A 19,392-nucleotide genomic window follows, 5' to 3' on the forward strand; every position below is an offset into this window, starting at 1 on the left:
TCCACAGTCATTTCTCCTCCTACTGGCCACATAGCTAAAAAATTCCCTAGGATTGTCTTTGGATCTTAGGGCCAATCTCCTCTCATATTCCAGTTTCACTTTCCTTACCACACTAGTCACTCTTCTGGACTGTGTCTTATATTCTTCATGCATCTTCTCTTCACCTGTCTGCTTATATCTCTTCCATAGCCTCTTTTTCGCATGCAATTCCCGTTTAATATTGTTTGTCGTCCACTTTACTCCAAATTGTGTCCTCTTCCTCACTCGTGGTATACAACTTACCATTGCTGCTAACAAATATTCCTTCACGATTTGTCACGCACTAATGATATCCCGGCCTTCCAATTCCTTCCTCTATGAAACTTCCCCAAGTTGACATCTTAGACTATTATAATCACCTGCCTTATAATCCTGCATACGTTGCAGTCACTTTGATACTCCTGCATGTCTATTCATCTTCCAAGTCAAAACCACATGGTCACTCTCTCTCTCTCTCTCTCTCTCTCTCTCTCTCCAAATGGTGGGAGAGATGTCATCTCAGTTATTATGAACTCTTCTGATGCTATAACCAAATCCAAAACTCTTGAACCTTTTGTTCCCTCTGTTACATGTTGGCTAAGACATTTGTCCCTCAAGAATTCTAGAAATTCCATTCCCCTATTGCTACATGCATCTTCCTCTCCCCAATTTATACTGCTGTACTTAAAATCTCCCATAACAATCATTCTTCTTGCACTTACCAAACTTAACTGTCTAAACATCTTCTGGTCCCCATCCTCTGTGCTCCTGGGTCTGTAGCAACACCCCACTAAATATCCTGTCTTGCCCGCCTCTAACTCACACCATATGCTCTCAAAATTATTTGTCTCACTGCCTTCCAAAGCCTGCACTCTTAGAGGACATAAGTCGTCACTTATCATAAGCAGTACCCCACCACCAAGCTTTCCCCTCCTATCCTGCCTAAAAATGCTATATACCCGGTGACTTCTATTCCTCTTATTATATCCTCTTTTGTCAACCACATCTCAGTGATCCCAATAATTTTTGGCCAGGCTGATGCTATCTGCACCACCAATTCCTTTCCTTATTCTGGATACTCCTGGCATTAGTATAAAGCATATAAATCCCATTGTTTCTGTACCCAGCATTATCCCCCTCTAGACTCCACTGGGCTCAGTGTTACCTGATGTTGTCTCCCTTCTCCCAAGTATCCATTCCCACAAGAGGCCATCCCTGCTAGCATCTTCCCTGGGATACACTGACTCGTTCAGAACAGCAATCTCTCCAGATGCCTACGTCCTTCCTCATTCAAATGTAAGCTGTCTCTTGCATACAATTCCTCTCTTTCCTCAAACGCACTCCAAGCATCCACATATACCAGTCCTCTATTGTCACACATTCTAGCTATTATGTCATTCAATATTGCTGCTCTTCTGCTCAGCTCGTCATTATCATACCTAGGCAACATGCACACTATTTTTTCTCTCTCTGTCTTCTTCCGTACAGCCTCAAGCAAAAATCTCCTATCTCTCACTGCCCGACTTACATTACCACTCAAGTCATTTGTTCCTACCATCACAATCATCTCATCCACCCTTTCACCTCTCTTAATTGCCATAGCCGCCCTTTCTATTGTTCCTCCTGGCAAACACTCCTCACGCATCCTATCTTGAACATCACGGATCATTTCGCCATACATTATACCTCTTACTATGAAACAAAAGATACAAGTGGATGGAACCGATATTGAAAATGTAGAACAATTCACATATTTGGGAAGTAAACTGACATATGACTTGGACTATAAAAAAGAAATAAAGATCAGGATTGCAAAGGGAAAAACAAATCTGAAGGCCATGGATAACATCTGGAAAAGTAAAGTGTTCAGTCTGCAAACAAAACTAAGAGTACTGGAAACATCCATCTTCAGCGGTGTACTGTACGGATCTGAAACGTGGGTAATAAATAAAGAATCAAGAAAAAGAATTTTGGCATTTGAAAGAACTTGTTACAGGAAGATTCTAAGAATAGGATGGGTACAGAAAATCACCAATGAAGAACTCTATCAGAAGATACAACCAAAACAGAATCTAATGCATAAGATTATAAAATGGAAGCTGCAATTATTTGGACACATCTGTAGAATGAGTGAGGACCGGAAGATAAAGACATTTATGTTTGGTATTTTGGATGGTTTAAACAGAAGAGGTAGACCATACGGAGAATGGATAGACGATATAAAAGACTGGTGTGGAATGGGTGTACAAAAACTGCGACACTGTGCACTGGACAAAGAAAAGTGGAAGAAGATAGTGAAACAGGCATCAGACATCAACGGGCAGTGAGCCCATGGTTCGTGATGATGATGATGATGTGTACTACATTGATAGAACTGTACTCCAGTAAATAGATGAAGCTAAGGATTTTTTTTTGGGGGGGGTACTTAATGGAGAGTTGTATTTTAGAGGACATACTGCTAAGGTTACCAAAGTAACTCATAAGATTATTTGGCTATTGAACAACACACTGAGAAGTAGAGATAAGGAAGCTGTTATTCCTCTTTATAAGGCCTTGATACGTCCACATCTGGATTACTGTGCTCAGATCTGGTCTTGTGAGTTTCTTGGAGATGAAGAAGTGGTAGAGAGGATTCAGAAGTGAGCAATCAAGATGGAGAGTGGCGTGTGGAATGCTCCCTATGAGGACAGACCGAGAGTTTGTGTGTCGCAGAAGTTGGTTGATAGGCAAAAGAAAAGGGGGGGGGATATGATAGAAACATTTGAGTTACTTACTTAATGGGTTTTAGAGGATTGATACAGGAGAAATATTTCAGCGCTTGGCTATAGGGACAGAAAAAGAAGTCATCTCAGGAAATTTAGTAAGAGTGTGGTTGGTAGGGATGTGAGGACTAGATTTTTCACTTGGAGAGTGGTGACTGAATGAAAGAGTTTGACAGAGTCAGTTTGAGTGTTTTTCCTGTTAATGAGTTCAAGGAGAGGTATGATAAATATTTAGTGGGTAGTTTTGGTCTACCGAGAGGAGTCTCTGGACTCTGTGGAGGTGTCTGTACAATAATAATAATAATAACTGTTATTATACTAATACAATAGAGGACCAAACCCTGTGGTACACCACTAGTAAACCTGTCTTCTCCTACAGCACTGGTTGCTCCAATTTATGCAACAGAATTATATGAATCCTTTCACATGCCTTTGCAAAGTCTAGCAGTATTACTAAATAGCCATTTCCTTTATCCAAACTCCGTTTTGACTTTATTATAAAAAAGTAAGCAAATTACTAAGGCAAGATCTACTCTTTACAAAAACATGTTGCACATTATAAGCTATCATATTCCTGTCACCAGTCTTGAATTTACCAATTCCTCCAATATCTTAACCACAACTCCTAAGATACTGAATGGCCTATAATTTGCTAGTTCTGTCTTGTAGCTTCTTTATGAAGTGGGACTATTTTGCCCTCTTTCCAATCTTCTGGACCTTTTCAGTAAACAGTATGGTCAGAGGAGCTGATAATTCCCTCACTCATTCTTGTAACACATGGGCCATTATGCCATCTAATCCCGTGGCTGTATTTGCACAGGTTATACAAAATCTATCTTAAGTATCTCCATTTGTTTAACCTCTATTCTCCCATCAGTCAGCATCACATCCACCATTGCAGTATCACCACTTAGATGGTACACCCTTGAAAAATGAGCATTCAGTAACTCAACTATTTGGTTTTCTTTCGTTACCTCCCTACCATCAGCACTTTTTAAAATCATCCTTCCATAGTCATTTCTTCTTTTATTTGCAACATAGCAAAAGAACTCTTTAGAATTTCTTTTGGTCTCATGGACTAGATTTCTCTCATAATTATCTTTGGCCTTCCTTCCCTACCATAGAGATTACCCTTCTTCCATGTCTCATGTACTGCTCATGGCATGCTGATCACCTTTTTCTTTATATTCCCTCCACAACTTTTTCCTTGTCTGCAACTCCTGCTTAATGATGTTATTCATCCATCTAACTCTTATCATTTTTAATTATAACTCCTATCTGATTTATCCTTCCAACTCTGGGTATGCATCATGATACTGCTTTATTCTAACATCCCACTGACCATCTCCCATTCACCACCAACATCTCTCCCCTCAAAATTTTTATGCCATGACACTGCTGAAAGCTGACTCTGCACCTTGTCATAATCAGCTGCTGTGTAATTCCACGTATATACCTTCTTAACAGAAAATTCTGTTAAGAAGATATAAAATTCTAGCAATCTCCCATGGCTAATAGACAAAAAAGGGAGAATATGATAGAAACATTTAGGTTACTTAAAGTTATAGGATTGATGCAAGGGAAATGTTTCAGCACTTGGCTAGAGGAGACAGAATAAGAGGTCATCCCTGAAAGTTGAGTAAAGGTGTGGTTAGTAGGAGTGTGAGGACTAGATTTGTTGCTTGGAGAGTTGTGAATGAATTAAATCGGTTGCCAGAATCAGTTGTGAGTGCTTTGTCTGTTAATGGGTTCAAGGAGAGGTATTATAGATTGCGTGGATAGTTTGGGTCTCCTGCGATGGGTTTTGGAAATTATTTGAGTTTCTGGGAGGTTTTACCGCCCAGAAACTCAGATTTTTCATCCCACAAAACAAGCAAATCAACAAACACACACACACACAGTTTACAGCTAGAGCAGGCAATGTAGATAACATTTAACCACCCTATCATAAGGATCAGATTTCTAGAAGCTGATTCACTTGACCAGAATAGGCCAATGAGCCTAACACAAAAAGAGTGAGAATAGGACAAAATATGTAATAGTTATAGAGGCCAAGTTTGCAAATTATTTTTGAACAGCTGCAATGCATTTTGTGGGATGATATCTTCTCTTTCTTCAAGTTTAGGTACAGTTTGCAGTTTGTGCAAAAACCTGACATTCATGATTTTCACAATCAGTGTACGTTTAGTGAGGATATGAAGTTCAAAACTCATTCTTTGTTTTTTGACTGTGATAGGTCCTTTCCAATTTTAGAGAAAGATACATTTTCTTTCATAGAACTAGGCAAAAAAAAAAAAAAATAAATAAATAAATAAAAGCAAAGTGAATATTTCTGGGCTAAGGAGAATGGATGTCAATTTAATGTGACAAAATGTAAGGTTATGCATTTTGGGGTGAAAAGATTAGCAGCAGTATACCACATTGGTGGAACTGTACTCCAGGAAATTGATGAGGCCAGGGACTTGGGAGTGTTGGTGGATAGGGAGATGAAGTTTAGGGGGGGGACATTGCAAAAGTGGATAAATCAGCTCATCAAATCATTTGGTTGTTGAAAAATACTTTGATGAGTAGAGACAAGCAAGTTATTGTACCTCTGTACCAAGCCTTGATAAGATCTCATCTTGACTGCTGTGCCCAGATTTGGTCACCTAGATTTCTTCTTGATGAGGAGGAGGTGGAGAGGATTCAGAGGCGAGTGACCAAGATGATAGCAGGTCTATGGAATGAACCTTATGAGAATAGGTTGAAGATTTGTGGGTTGCAGAAATTGGTTGATAGGCGGAAAAGTGGAGAAATGATTGAGACATTCAAATTGCTGAAGGGTTTCTATAGGATTAATTCAGAGGATATTTTTGAGATCAGGACTGGTGGCAGGAGAACTAGGGGACACCTATGGAAGCTGGGCAAGAGTGTGGTTAGCAAGAGTGTTAGAGCTGGGTTCTTTACTTTTAGAGTAAATGAATGGAAGAAGCTGCTAGAGTTTGTTGTGGGTGCTATGACGGTGAGTGAGTTCAAGGCAAGATATGATAGATACTGTGAGAATGTCGTATAGTTGTGTGGACATGATGTCGAGGGCCTCCCTCGATGAGTCTAAGGACTCCCTGGAGTCGCCTGTAATAATAATAATAATATGGAAAAGAAAACTGATGACATTAAAAATGGACATTTCCTTATTTCTTTATGTAAAAAATACACCGCTTTTATTTATTTTTATCAATCAGGAGCCATACAAAGCCATTTACCATCATAAGTGATTAACCCTTAGAGCATTTAAGTGATTAAAAAACAAGTGTTTTTTTAATTGCTTATCTTAATTTACTACATACATTTTAATTTACTTTGTACTTCAATTTCCTTCATACACTATGATGCAAATTACCAATAGTTAGACAAGTCATGCATTATTTGAAGCAACCAATATTTTCTTTTCTTTTTCTCGGTAGCCATTCGCAAGAGACAACAGGCAGAGAAAACAGAATTACTTGAACAGCAGAAACTGGAAGAAAATGATGCAAAATTAGCATTTTTAGATCTGGATAAGAACAATGATGGAATGTAAGTGATTAAAATTTAAAATAATTGGTTGGTTTCTAGTTTGAAACAGAATACAGTAAATACATATTGGTTATCTTTTCATGGATAATAATTCTTAAAGAAGAAAATATTTGAAAATCTTTGGGTTGGCAGGGAGCCTGCAGGGTGCATGCTGACAAACGTGTATTTTTGGCAGCCAATAAAAAGTTGACCGTACTTACATGGCATGTGGCCCGTATATTGAAATATTTAAATAATGCATTTTATAATATATGAATAATAAATTAAAAATAATTTTATACTTATACTTTATGATATCGCCATGCAACTTGGTGCAAGTCAACCGTATGAGTCATCATTAGTTGTGATAACAAAGGCAACTTCATCCCATGACAACCGAGATTTTGGCACACTTTTGCAGTTTCGTTTCCTGGTCCGTCTTTTAATATAATTCAATAATATCAACTATTATTTTCAGAGGATGTATATTTGTTAAAAATAATTTCAAAAATGGGTTCAAGAAAACATAAAATTGCAGATGAAGGAAGAAGGTTTAATGATGAATGGAACAGCAAGTACTTCTTTATTGAAAATGGGGTTAAGCCTCTTCGTCTTATTTGTCAAAAAAGTGTTGCTGTTATGAAAGAATATAATACCAGACGTTATTACGAGAATTAACATGAAAGCCAATATAAAGATTTGAACTGTGAACTTAGAAAAAATCAAATTAATAAATTATAAGCTTCTTTGACTTCTCAGCAAAACATATTTAAGGAGTAAGTATTCATAACAAATCAGTTGTTCGTGCTAGTTATGTCGTAGCAGAACTGGTTGCGAAAGAAGGAAGGCCTTATACAGAATCAGAATTTATTAAATGATGTTTATTATCTGTAATTGAACAAATATGCTCAGAAAAGAAGAAGTTATTTCAAGATATTAGTTTATCTGCCAGGACTTGTGGCCTGATTATTAAAAATAAAAGTTGAATGTGGCCCACAGGTCTGAAAAGGTTGCCGACCCCTGCTTTTATATATTAAACCAAATGCTGTAAAATATTGACAGCTCTGCCCACTGTGCTACTTTTAAAAGTTTTGATTTTATATAAGAAACAAGTATATATATGTATTTATATTTTTTATACATACATATATACATATTGCTGTGTTGTCAGTTGTGGAAATATATTCTCTGGATAAGCAAGGAAATGATTGCAGACAGTAATAAAAAAAAAAGTGGGTTTCTTAGATATAGCGAATGCCAGTTATTGCTACAATTTAACATACTGTCATTCTTGATATATGTACTATACATGGAATTACTTTTTCTCAATTTTGTCATTAAAATTGTCCAATGGAAACAACAAATTGTTTGGTGATTTCAAATGTGCCACAGTTCATACACTTCCATAAATGAAGTAAGAAATAATATAATCTCTGTTGCTTAACAATAAGATTCAGTAGTATCACTTGATCAAAGATAAGGTTTATTTTTTTGGGATATTTTTGAAGAATTATATGCATTTCACCAAAATTTTATTTAATTACTAATATTGAGACTGAATGCACATTAATTATCAAAGTTATTAGTAGGTTTTGTTCAGAATTTTTTGTATAACAATTAATGAAGGCAAAAATGGCAGTAAGAGTAACCAGATGAGTGGCACAAAAATTGAGTGAAATGAGCAGTGTGGAGTTTACTAATATGGTTCGTTGTCAAGTGTGTAATATGTATGCATAAGTGAATGTGGCAGATGTGTATGTTGAAAGATTAAACAAAAGAAGGAGAGAGTGAGAGTCTTCAGAAAATGTGATATATACTGGACTGAAGTGATTTGAAGGAAAGTCATGAACGAAAGTGAAGAATATCAGACAAAAGGCGAGGCAGTGATGGGGGTAAGAATGAAAATGATAGGCATAAAAGTGAATATAAGAATGTAAGTATGGAGTTTGTGATAGTGAATACAGAAATTTATGAAAAAGGAAAAGAAAAACAGTAAATGTGGAAGAGGAAATGAGCCTGACTGATGGTGCAAGAGCTGGTGTGAATGCAACAATGGAAGAAAGCATGACCTACAGAGAAATAGCAGGAATGATAGTTGGAATGGAAGAATTGGAGAATTAAATGATTAAGATGTGAAATGAGATGAGGCATATATGCAAAATCAAATTAGGTGTATGCTAGATAGGAATGGAAGAGTGTGAAATAATAAAATTAAAGATAGTGGAGGAAAAAAAAGTAGCAAATGACTCACGAGTAGCACTATGTTGAGATTATATTACAAAAAGTGGATTATGAGAAATAAGAGTGTGAGGGAGTTAGTGGTTGTGGTGTTGGAATAAATTATTTAGTTAGGCATAAGGAGAATATGAGGATGGATATAGATTATGGAAGAGAGTGAAAGACAACAGAGTGGTAGGAAGAGTTGTTTGTATGTTGCCTAAGTATGACAACAATGATGAGTAGGGGCAGAGAGCAAAGATCTTAGGAATGTTAGAGGAAATGTTTGAAGAGAAAGGAGTGCAATTTGCAAATGTGTGGTATGAGTTTGAGGGGCGAGTGGAACTGTATAATAGTGATGGACTGCATCTGAATGGTTTTGGAGTGAGTGACATGGAAAGGCTGCTGTTGTAAGTGTAAGTCAGAGAAGATGTAAATGAGCAGGAGAGTGGACTAGATGACCAATGGGATTTTAAAATCCCATTGGTCATCTAGATTACAGATGAGCATGTGAGACACACTGTAAGGAGAATAGATTCTGAGAGCAGTAACAAATGCATGTATGGGAATGGCAAGCATAGGAATGAACAATTTAGAATACATGGGAGGTAGTTGAGTCTGGAGAGTATATGGCACAAAGAGTAAGGGTGAGCAAACAGCTGCATGTGTTGAGAAGCCACAAATGAGGGACAGTAGGAGTAGTACTGGTTTTAGACCAAGAAATAAATTGTTGCTAATTTATGAATGCCTGGAGCATAAGAAGGAGGGAGATGAAATTCTTATGTTGATTGAGTTTAAATGCATGAGCAGAAGATACATATAAGGTAAGTAAACTTGATGAATAAGGCATTACAATTTGACAATATATTACTGTGTATCTCAAAGGAATGTTCTTGGGAATTGATGGCACCCTTGCCACACCTGTTTAACCTGAGTCTTGCAATGGGACGAGTCCCAAAGGAATGGAAGTTGGGAAGAACTATTCCACTTCAAAAAAAAAAAAAAAAAAAAGGTGGGGGGGGTTGTGGGATACTATAGCTACATACTACACATAGGACAATCTGTGTGTCTGGAGTTGTTGTTAAGGTGATAGAGAGGCTGGTGAGGGCTAGGATTCAGAAATGGGTTGATAATACCAGTATGCTTTATGATGGTCAGAATGGGTCTGTTAGGGGGAGGTCATGCTATAGCAATCTGCTTATATATTACAACACGGTGACAATTTTACTGGATGAAGGAGATCCATATAGGGTGGTACAATTAGATATCACTGTATATATGGCTTTTGATAGATTTCCACATGAGAAGCTAGCAGCTAAATTGAAACAGATGAAATTAGATCATATACTAGTGAATTGAATAGCTAATTGGCTGACAGATAGGTACCAGCAGATTGTGTATGGAGGAGTGTTATCCAAGAAGAGGAAAGTCACTGGTGGAGTGCCACAGGGATCTGTTTTGGGACCATTATTGTTTAACTTGTATGTTAATGACATTGGGACAGGCTTAACTGGAGATGGGCAGCTGTTCACCGATGATGCAAATTTGGGAAGGGCTATGAGAAATAGAGCAGATGTTGTAGCCTTGCAGGAGGATCTCATTAGACTAGGTGAATGTGCAAGTGAGTGGAGCTATCAGTTTAGCATTGCAAATTGTAAGGTTCTGAAATTTAGTAAGCAAGGTTGGAATGCACAGTACAGTCAATGGGGAAATTTTGAAGGAAGTGCAAAAGACGAGAGATCTGAGAGTGATGGTAGATCAGGGCTTGACGTTTGTGGGTCACGCTGCTAAATTTTAAGAACATCACAATGGATTATGGCAATAATGAAGAGTACACTGACATGCAGAAGCAAAGAAATTATGGTTCCCTTGTATAAGGTTTTGATCTGGGCATATATGGGCTACTCTGCACAGATATGGTTTCCTGGTTTTCAAGGGAATGAGGATGTAATGGAGATGATCCAGAGAACATTTACTAAGTCAGGGCTATGGAATGTCAGATATGAGAAGAGATTAAGTGAATGCAAGTTAGCCTTGTGAATAGGAGAAAGGGAAGAGATAGGAACGAGACATGTACTCTATGAAAAATTTCTTCTACATTAATCTGGTGAGAGGTTGTTACCAGATTAATGTAGAGGAAATTTTTCATAGAGTACAGGGAGATAGGGGTGGAACAAGAGGCCATCCCTGGAAGGTGTGAGCAATGGAGTGAGAAGCAGGATCTTTGCATGAAGAGTGATCAGTCCTTTGACTCCATGAAGGTCAGCTGTTAATAATTATAATAATCTTTTCAAATTGTTCTACCAATAAAAATATCCCAATTATAGTGTTTTGCATATTTTTATAGTTTTTTTTTTTTCATATAATTTTGCCAATAAAAGTGGAACTATAACAGGATGGGGGACTTTATCAAGCAGCCATGATTAACGTGACAGAAATTGTTCATCTGCTAACCAGATCCCTGGGCTTTTTCTAAACCAACTTTTCCATGAAATATTCTGTAGATGTTAGAACTCCTTTTTAGTAACTTTCACCATATTTTTGTTCATTTTTGTTTTCTATGAAACCTACTTTGCAAACCATTCTTAGTGTTTGTGTCCTTGGCACTAAATTACTGTGGTACCAGATGAGATGACTTCTAATTTCTACCTGCACCTCTCTGTGATCTAATTAGTGTTTATGTTGTTCCAAATCAAAATACTTGCTCCAAATGAATAGCTGAAATATTACTTACTGGAATGATGGCCTTCCCCTCCCCACTCCACACAATCTCTACCCAAGCCTTGTTTCTAAACCATTCTTTTACCAGGGTGATTTTACCATACATGCACATAAGGCTGATCTATGATATCAGTCTGCTTCTCAAACTCATAGCTGATCAAGGAAAATCAGCTTCCACTATGCCAAGATATGCACAGCATGCATCCGCTGATCTTTTGCTAGAAAAACAGAGAAATCCTCAATAATCTAGATCAGAGGTTGGCAACGCAGTGCCCACGGGTGCCATGTCGCCCATAGTGAATTTTTAGTGTACCCTCAGAGAAATTATTGTAAACTGCTTTGGAGCTCGCAGTGGTAATTTTGCAGCATAGATCGCAGTATATCTGAGAAGTACATTCATTACTAGTATGTGCTAAAATGCAAGAAAACATAAAGAAAAAACACTGAAAATATAATACATGATGGTACAAATTAAGTGAATATTGAATCCAACATTATTTCATAGCCGAATATAGAAACTACAAGAGTTTCGTGCCAAATATATAGAAACTAAAAGTTTCAGCAGATGCAAGCATTAGTACCTTATGGGCAACTCGTAGTAAAGGTGGAGCAAGCTTCAGACCTCTTTCCTTAGTATTTTCCATAAATGTAAAGCACATCTTGCAGAGGTCAGCAACCTTTTTAATATGAAGAGCACAATATAAAATTTGAAAATTATGAAGGGTTCATGACACAGGCATTTTTTCTCTCATTTCAGGCTTAGAAATTCTATGATTAGTTGTTTTTAAGAAAAATGAGATTTCAAATTTTAAGATTATTTTATTTACCTCGCTTTTTACAACATATTTTTGTCACATATGAATAAATATAAAATACCATAAAAAAATAAAAATAAAAAATGAATACAAAGTGAATGAATATTCATGTTAACAATTAGCATGTATCTGTCAGATCAGATGCGAGCGCCTTGCTTTATCAATCATAATGGCAAATGTATTTGTTTATTATGCAATAATAGTTGGGTTATTTCTAAAAAAAAAAGTGATATAGAAAAACATTTCAAAACCATTCATGCCAATTGTAATTTTAAGTTTAATTATTTAAATCAGGAGGAGTCGGCAACACAGAGCCCATGAGCATCATGGCACCCCAGTTTTGCACCCTTCATATGAAAAAGGTTGCCAACCACTGATCTAGATAACAAGAAGAAGTCTTCCAGTCCAGACAGTATCCCACCAATTGAACTCATAATCTACACTTCAGAATTAACATTCATTCTATGTTACCTATATAAGCTGTCATACTAATCTGGCACATACCAACAGCATAGATCAGTGTTTCCCAATGTGGGCAATTTGAATATTTTGAGGGGCAATTAGAAAATGATGTTGCATTCGTCACCTCATCACTGATATACTAAAAAAAACTCGCCATTGTTGGCGATAAATTGTCGATGTTGCAACCCTGACTTTCCGAACTGACATCACTAGTACAGCAGTCAACATAAATATAGTATCAAGCAGAACTCTCAGAAAAGCAAAATGATGAGTCTATTACAAATTTATTTAACCTAAAAGGCACAATGGCATGGCTTTCTGATGAGACAGAAACAAAATACTGAAATTCAACTAGTTTTGCAAAAAAATACTGTTGCCCTTCCCGTCGTCATATTTAGTTGAATGTGGCTTTAGTCTGTAAATGACTTGCTACTGAAAAAAATAAATCATCTGGATATCACAAACCATGGGGATTTGAGATTGAAAATGACTAAATTAGTACCTCAAATAAAAACTCTTTGTAGCAGACATCAAGCTCAAGGATAGCATTAACTTTGATTTTATTTTCCTGAGTTCAGTTCGATTTATGTTTTATAATATACAAAGTATAATATAAAATTTATATTCATTGAAGAAAGTCAAATTAAAAACAGTTTTACATATGTTCCTTTTTTATTTAAAGTTCATATTTATATTATACTTTTTTCAGAACTTGGCTGACTATTATGCTAGGGGGGGGGCATCAAAATCTTTGAGGCACGATCCAAAAAACGTTAGGAAACACTGGCATAGATGTAAGGCTATATTCAGCCCATTCCTAAAAGTCAAGCTATCCTCCCAATATCCTCTTGAAGTAATGGATAGTCATCAGCAATCCAACTTTGCTATCTGGTGGTAGTGAAGAAAAAGAATCAATGGAATATGGATTCTACAATTCTTGCTCCACAAGATATCAAGAGTGACATTTCTAGGACATCTGACACATATATCTCTTTATTAAACTACCATCTAATGGTCTTAATGGTCTTTTATTATTAAAAGACCAGAAGATAAATGATAAAATATACAAAGAGCCAACAAGTTTCACTAGCCACTGTCTAGCATTTTCAAGGCTGAACTGGTGTGAAAACAAATGCATTAAGTTATATTTCAAACATACACTTTAGTAACTGTTAGGCCATTACATTTGATCATTCTGTTTGAAGGCGTGCATGTGTTCGAAAGCTTCAGTCAGATTCCGGTACATGACCACGTGTTGTGTAGTTTTTTTGCATATTGTAATTCTGTCGAACTGAGAGAGATGATGAGATTTTTCCATATGTCTTTAAGAATGATACCCTGATTTCTATTTAAATTATTGCCTGTGCGTAGTACCACAGCTGCATGTGGGGGATGTCAATCATAATAGAATCATCACATCTGGTTTAGCTCATCATTTCTCAACATCAAATCACGTTATAGATTGGAAAAACAGTTCTATGCCTTACATCAAGAATGACTACAGATACAGAACTTTAAAAGAAGCAGCTGTGGTACTACGCACAGGCAATAATTTAAATAGAAATCAGGGTATCATTCTTAAAGACATATGGAAAAATCTCATCATCTCTCTCAGTTCGACAGAATTACAATATGCAAAAAACTACACAACACGTGGTCATGTACCGGAATCTGACTGAAGCTTTCGAACACATGCACGCCTTCAAACAGAATGATCAAATGTAACGGCCTAACAGTTACTAAAGTGTATGTTTGAAATATAACTTAATGCATTTGTTTTCACACCAGTTCAGCCTTGAAAATGCTAGACAGTGGCTAGTGAAACTTGCTGGCTCTTTATATATTTTATCATTTATCTTCTGGTCTTTTAATAATAAAAGTTCTTTATTTTAATACATCAGACCAAATATGTACAATTTAAGGTCTTAATGGTCTTCAAGGATTGGATTGCCATATTTCTCTCTGGCCTTTCACTTTATGTTATGGTGGATAGTTTCCTCATCAGAATTTTCTATCAATGCAGGAGTATCAGGCTATGTGCTTTTATATTCTTCTTCATATACATTAATGACCTTTGCCAATTTCAAATGTTATCCATATTTTGGTTGATGACAGTACACTTCATTACTTTTCTTCATTCGACAGACTTGCAGCAATCAAATACTTAAAAGATCCCTTAGTACCTCTCCAATGCAGTCGGAAGAATGATGGTACAGTGCACCCTACAATTGACCTGAGTTCGATTCTCATCATGATGAGAAAAATTTTAAGTTGTTTTATTATTTTTATTTATTTTTTGTCATTTGAAGATGAGTTAGCCAATCTCATATGGAAGTAGCAGAATTTTTCCTCCTAGAAATTTGGATTTTTAGTCAGCAGTAGATAGCACAGTGTGTACATGTGGATAGCATCATATTGAGTAGTGTAGATAGTGGATGTGGTGTAGAGTGCTCTACAATGAACTCCTTGGAGGTGTCATATAACAACAACAACCAATGACTTAAATACGTAAACATTGACATCTTATAGTGATCTTGTTTCTCATCAAAATGAACTCATTCACTCTGCCTTAGTGTCAGTAATCTTTGATTCTCCAATCAAGATCAGACCACACTTCTTTGCATAAACACATCGCATCTAAAGCTTTTTCAGCATCCAAAATATTTGCTATAATAAATTTAGTTTAATCCTTTACCCAAGTGTAGGCAAACAAAGTTTGTGCCTGAAGTAGTTCAGGACTGAGGCAGCTCGTAGCAAAGGTGGACCAAGCTCTCATCACTCCTTGTCCCAGTATCTCCCATAATGCAAAGCACATCTCCTTGCGGACATGTATAATACTATGCATTAAGAGAAGGGCCACTACCCAGACTGGTTTCAACCTGTATTGAGGTCTCGTCAGTGGGAGGCAGACCCAGAAGTGGTGATACTAAGCCAGAAGCAATGGAGAGGTCATATTTACTTATACGAGTTGCCAAAAGGTGTACCACCTTATTATTAATTTATCCTGGATTTAGAGAAAGATGTTGGAAGTTTATTTTCCACTTGGTTAGACTATAATAAATTTAGTTTAATCCTTTACCCGAGTGTAGGCAAACAAAGTTTGCACCTGAAATAGTTCAGGACTGATATAAGTAAATATGACCTCTCCATTGCTTCTGCCTTAGTATGACCACTTCTGAGTCTGCCTCCCACTGACGAGACCTCAATAAAGGTCGAAACTGGCTGGGTAGTGGCCCTTCCCTTAATGCATAGCATTATACATGTCCAAAAGGAGATGTGCTTTGCATTATGGGAGATACTGAGACAAGGAGTGATGAGAGCTTGGTCCACTTTTTCTACGAGTTGCCTCAGTCCTGAACTACTTCAGGCTCAAACTTTGTTTGCCTACACTTGGGTAAAGGATTAAACTAAATTTATTATAGTATAACCAAATGGAAAATAAACTTCCAACAAAATATTTGCTGTTCTCTTCCATTCAAGACACTTCTTCTCAATTGTATAACTCCTAACACTATATAAATCCCAAATTCATCAGCTCTTAGACCCCTATTAAGCCTTCCTACAAAAACTTAATCATATCTATAAACTCCCATGAGAATGCTTGATGCTATTTAGTAGAGGGCAATTACTGAGTAGATCTCTCTCTCTCTCTCTATCTCACACACACACTTTCCAGTCACTTTCTCATAGACACTTGTTTCTACATTGTGTATTTTCTTTTTGATAGTTTCATTGGCACTGCCATGTGGAATTGCTCACCACCATTCTTTAAATTTCTCCTAAATATGTAAAAATATAAGTATCTTCTAGTAAACATCAATACACAGTTTACCTTCAAACTTATTAAAACAACTTCTCATTCTCTTCTTTCATTCTATTTATTTGTATTCTTTGGAATAGCCATCCCACATAGTTTTTTTTTTCAGGGATTATCATTTGCTCACAAATTATTATTATAATTATTATTATTATGGGCTATTCCATAGAGTCCTTAGACTTATCAAGGAAGGCTCTAAACATCATGTCAAGCATCATCCAACATTTACGCAGTAACTATCACACTTTACTTTGATCATTCACAGTCATGACACAACAGACTCCACAACAGGCAACCTATTCTACTCATTCACCACTCTCCAAGCAAAAAATCTAGTCCTTACACCTCTGCTAACTACAACCTTGCTCAGTTTCCAAGGATGGTTCCTAGTTCTCCCACCACCAGACCTGTTCTGAAAAATTTCCTCTGTATTAATCTTGTAAAGTCTTGTTGGATGGACAACATAAAAGAACTCACCAACTTGAACTTACAATTTCTGAAAAAAAGGACAAAAGTCTGAGTGGGATGGAGAGCCTATGTTCACAAGATCGCCATGAGTCGAAAACAACTTGATGCCAGCCTGGCTGGTCGAGTGGTTAGTGTATCCGCTCTCCAGCCACAAGGCTGCAGGTTCGAATCCTGCTGTGGGCATGGATGTTTGTGGAAATACTAGTTGTGGTGGTTGGCGGTAGATGCCGTTGGTGTAGTGCAGTCAGGTTATAATAATAAAAATAATAATAAAAACCCTTCAGTACTTTCTATGTCTCAATCACATCACCCCCCCCCCCCCCTTGTCTGCCTGTCAACCAATTTCTGTAACCCACAAATCTTCAACCTGTCCTCATAAGGTTCATTCCATAGACCTGCTTCCATCTTGGTCACTCACCTCTGGATTCACTCCACCTCCTCCTCCTCATTGCCAAGAAACCTGGGTGACTAGATCTGTGCACATTAGTCAATATCGGATCTACCAAGGCTCTATAAAGAGGTATAATAACCTACTTGTCTCTGCTTGTCAGGGTATTCTTCAGCAACCAAGTAATCCAATGAGATGCTTTAGCAACTTTTGCAATATACTCTCTAAACGTTAACTCCCTTTCCACTACCCCCCCCCCCCCCAAAAAAAAAAATCCTTGGCTGTGTTAATTTCCTGGAGTACAGTTACAGTTCCATCAATGTGGTACACAGCTGGTAATCTTTTTGCCCCCAAATGCATAACCTGATATCCAGGTGGATTGACATCCAGCTGGAATTAAGATTGGTGGCAGAAAAATAAATAAATCAAGATATGCAGATGATACAACCCTCATAACAGAAACTAAGGAAGATCTGGAAAGGTTCATTCTATTAATTAAGAGGGAAAGTAACAAACCCGGGCTTAATATAAATATCAGCATAACAAAAGCAATGGTTTCTGGCAATTTAAATGAATTTATAATAGAGGGAGATAAAATAGAACTTGTTGAAAGTTATGATTTACTGGAGCCCAGAATCAGAAATGATGGTAAATGTGAAGATGACATTAAAAGAAGGATAGTCATGGAAAAAAGAAAAAAAGCTAAGTTGAACCTGACAAATTATGACAAATTATGAAAGATAGAGATGTGAGTAAGGCTACAAAAGTTAGAATTGTCAAGGTAATGTTATTTCTAGTAGTGATGGATGTGAAAGCTGGATTATTAATAAGAAAAACAAAACCGATTGATTCATTTGAATCATGGGCATGGTGGAGACTATTAAGAATCCCACAGACTGCAAGAATGACCAATAAAGACAGAATGCCTCTTGGAGGCGATGTTTGATAAACAGAAGTTGATGTACTTTGGACATATTATGCGAGCTGATGAATCAGTGGAAAATGCAGTCATGTTGGGGAAGATTGAGAGAATGAGAAGAAGAGCAAGACTGCAAAAGAGTTGTATGGACAACATAAAAGAACTCACCAACTTGAACTTACGATTGCTGAAAAAAAGGACAAAAGTCTGAGTGGGATGGAGAGCCTATGTTCACAAGATCGCCATGAGTCGAAAACAACTGGATGGCACATCAACATAAGAAATTGGTCAGACCACATATTTACTATTGTGCTCAGATTTGGTCACCTAGTTTTTTTGTGATGTGGAAACACTAGACAGGGTTCAAAGAAGAATAACCAAAAGTGCTATCAGAATTTGGGAGTGTTGGATATGAAGAGTGTTTGAGAGAATGTGGCTTACAGAGGTTGGTGAATAGGAGGAAAAGATGAGATATGATAGAGACCTCATGCCCTTCTTCACCACATAAGATGTGTTGAAGAAGGACGTGAGGAGTAGATTTTTTACATAGAGAGCTGTTAGTGAGTGAAATGCATTACCTGAATGCTTTGTGAATGTTGGTAGTGTAAATAACTTCAAATCTCATTATGATAGACATGTTGTTGGTTGAGTGGGCCTCCCATGATGAGTCTGTTGACTAAATGGGAGTAACCAAATAATAATAATAAAAATAATAATATTTATCATACTAAATCTTAAAATCCTTAACACTCCTTGCATTAACAACATATTCTGGTATTGTATTCCATTCACTTACAATCCTTCATGTAAAAATTCTACTTCTCATATCTCTCTTCAGCACACTCTTACATAACTTACAGTGATGGCCTCTGGTTCTTTCCTTCTCACCGTCTACTCTTTTTATAATCCCCTCTGGATTAATCCAATAAAATCCTCTCAACTTAAACACCTCTATCATATATCACCTATTTTCCTCCTATCTACCAAACTCTGCAATTCACATTTCTTCAATCTTTTTCCATAGCCAACATTCCACAGTCCTGATATTGTGTTAGTCCCACTTGCAAAGGCTGCACATCGTAGTGCTGCTAGGATAAGAAATACTTTGAGCATAGTAGTGAAAGTGTGGTCTGACCAATGCTTTATACAGTGGCACAAACACTTCCTTATCCCTACATGTTAGAGTATTTCTTATCCTAGCAACACTACGATGTGCAGCCTTTGCAACATTAGCAATATGTCCTCTAAACTTCAGTCTACTCTGAACCATT

General features: G+C 36.9%; 2 protein-coding genes across 4 annotated transcripts in view; one reads left to right on the forward strand and one right to left on the reverse strand.

Annotated features, from left to right (window-relative positions):
* Positions 1-19,392, forward strand: part of LOC150100155 (glucosidase 2 subunit beta-like) — a 283,833-nt gene that overhangs the window by 60,759 nt on the left and 203,682 nt on the right. For all 3 annotated transcript variants that reach the window (XR_016549237.1, XM_090402550.1, XM_090402551.1), the window contains exon 5: positions 6,224-6,335. Coding sequence is in view for 2 of the 3 variants with exons in the window: in XM_090402550.1 (XP_090258676.1) it covers positions 6,224-6,335 (112 nt within the window). In the remaining variant the exon portion in view is untranslated. The remainder of the gene's footprint in view (positions 1-6,223; positions 6,336-19,392) is intronic.
* Cdk12 (Cyclin-dependent kinase 12) overlaps positions 6,223-19,392 on the reverse strand; it is a 585,582-nt gene continuing 572,412 nt past the window's right edge. Inside the window, exon 12 of the mRNA XM_090402548.1 lies at positions 6,223-6,276. The gene's annotated coding sequence lies outside the window, so the exon portion shown is untranslated. The remainder of the gene's footprint in view (positions 6,277-19,392) is intronic.

This window comes from Typopeltis vanoorti, chromosome 13 (assembly GCF_054136105.1).
Source record: "Typopeltis vanoorti isolate ZY-2024b chromosome 13, IOZ_Tvanoo_1.0, whole genome shotgun sequence".
In the NCBI taxonomy this organism is placed as follows: domain Eukaryota; kingdom Metazoa; phylum Arthropoda; class Arachnida; order Uropygi; family Thelyphonidae; genus Typopeltis; species Typopeltis vanoorti.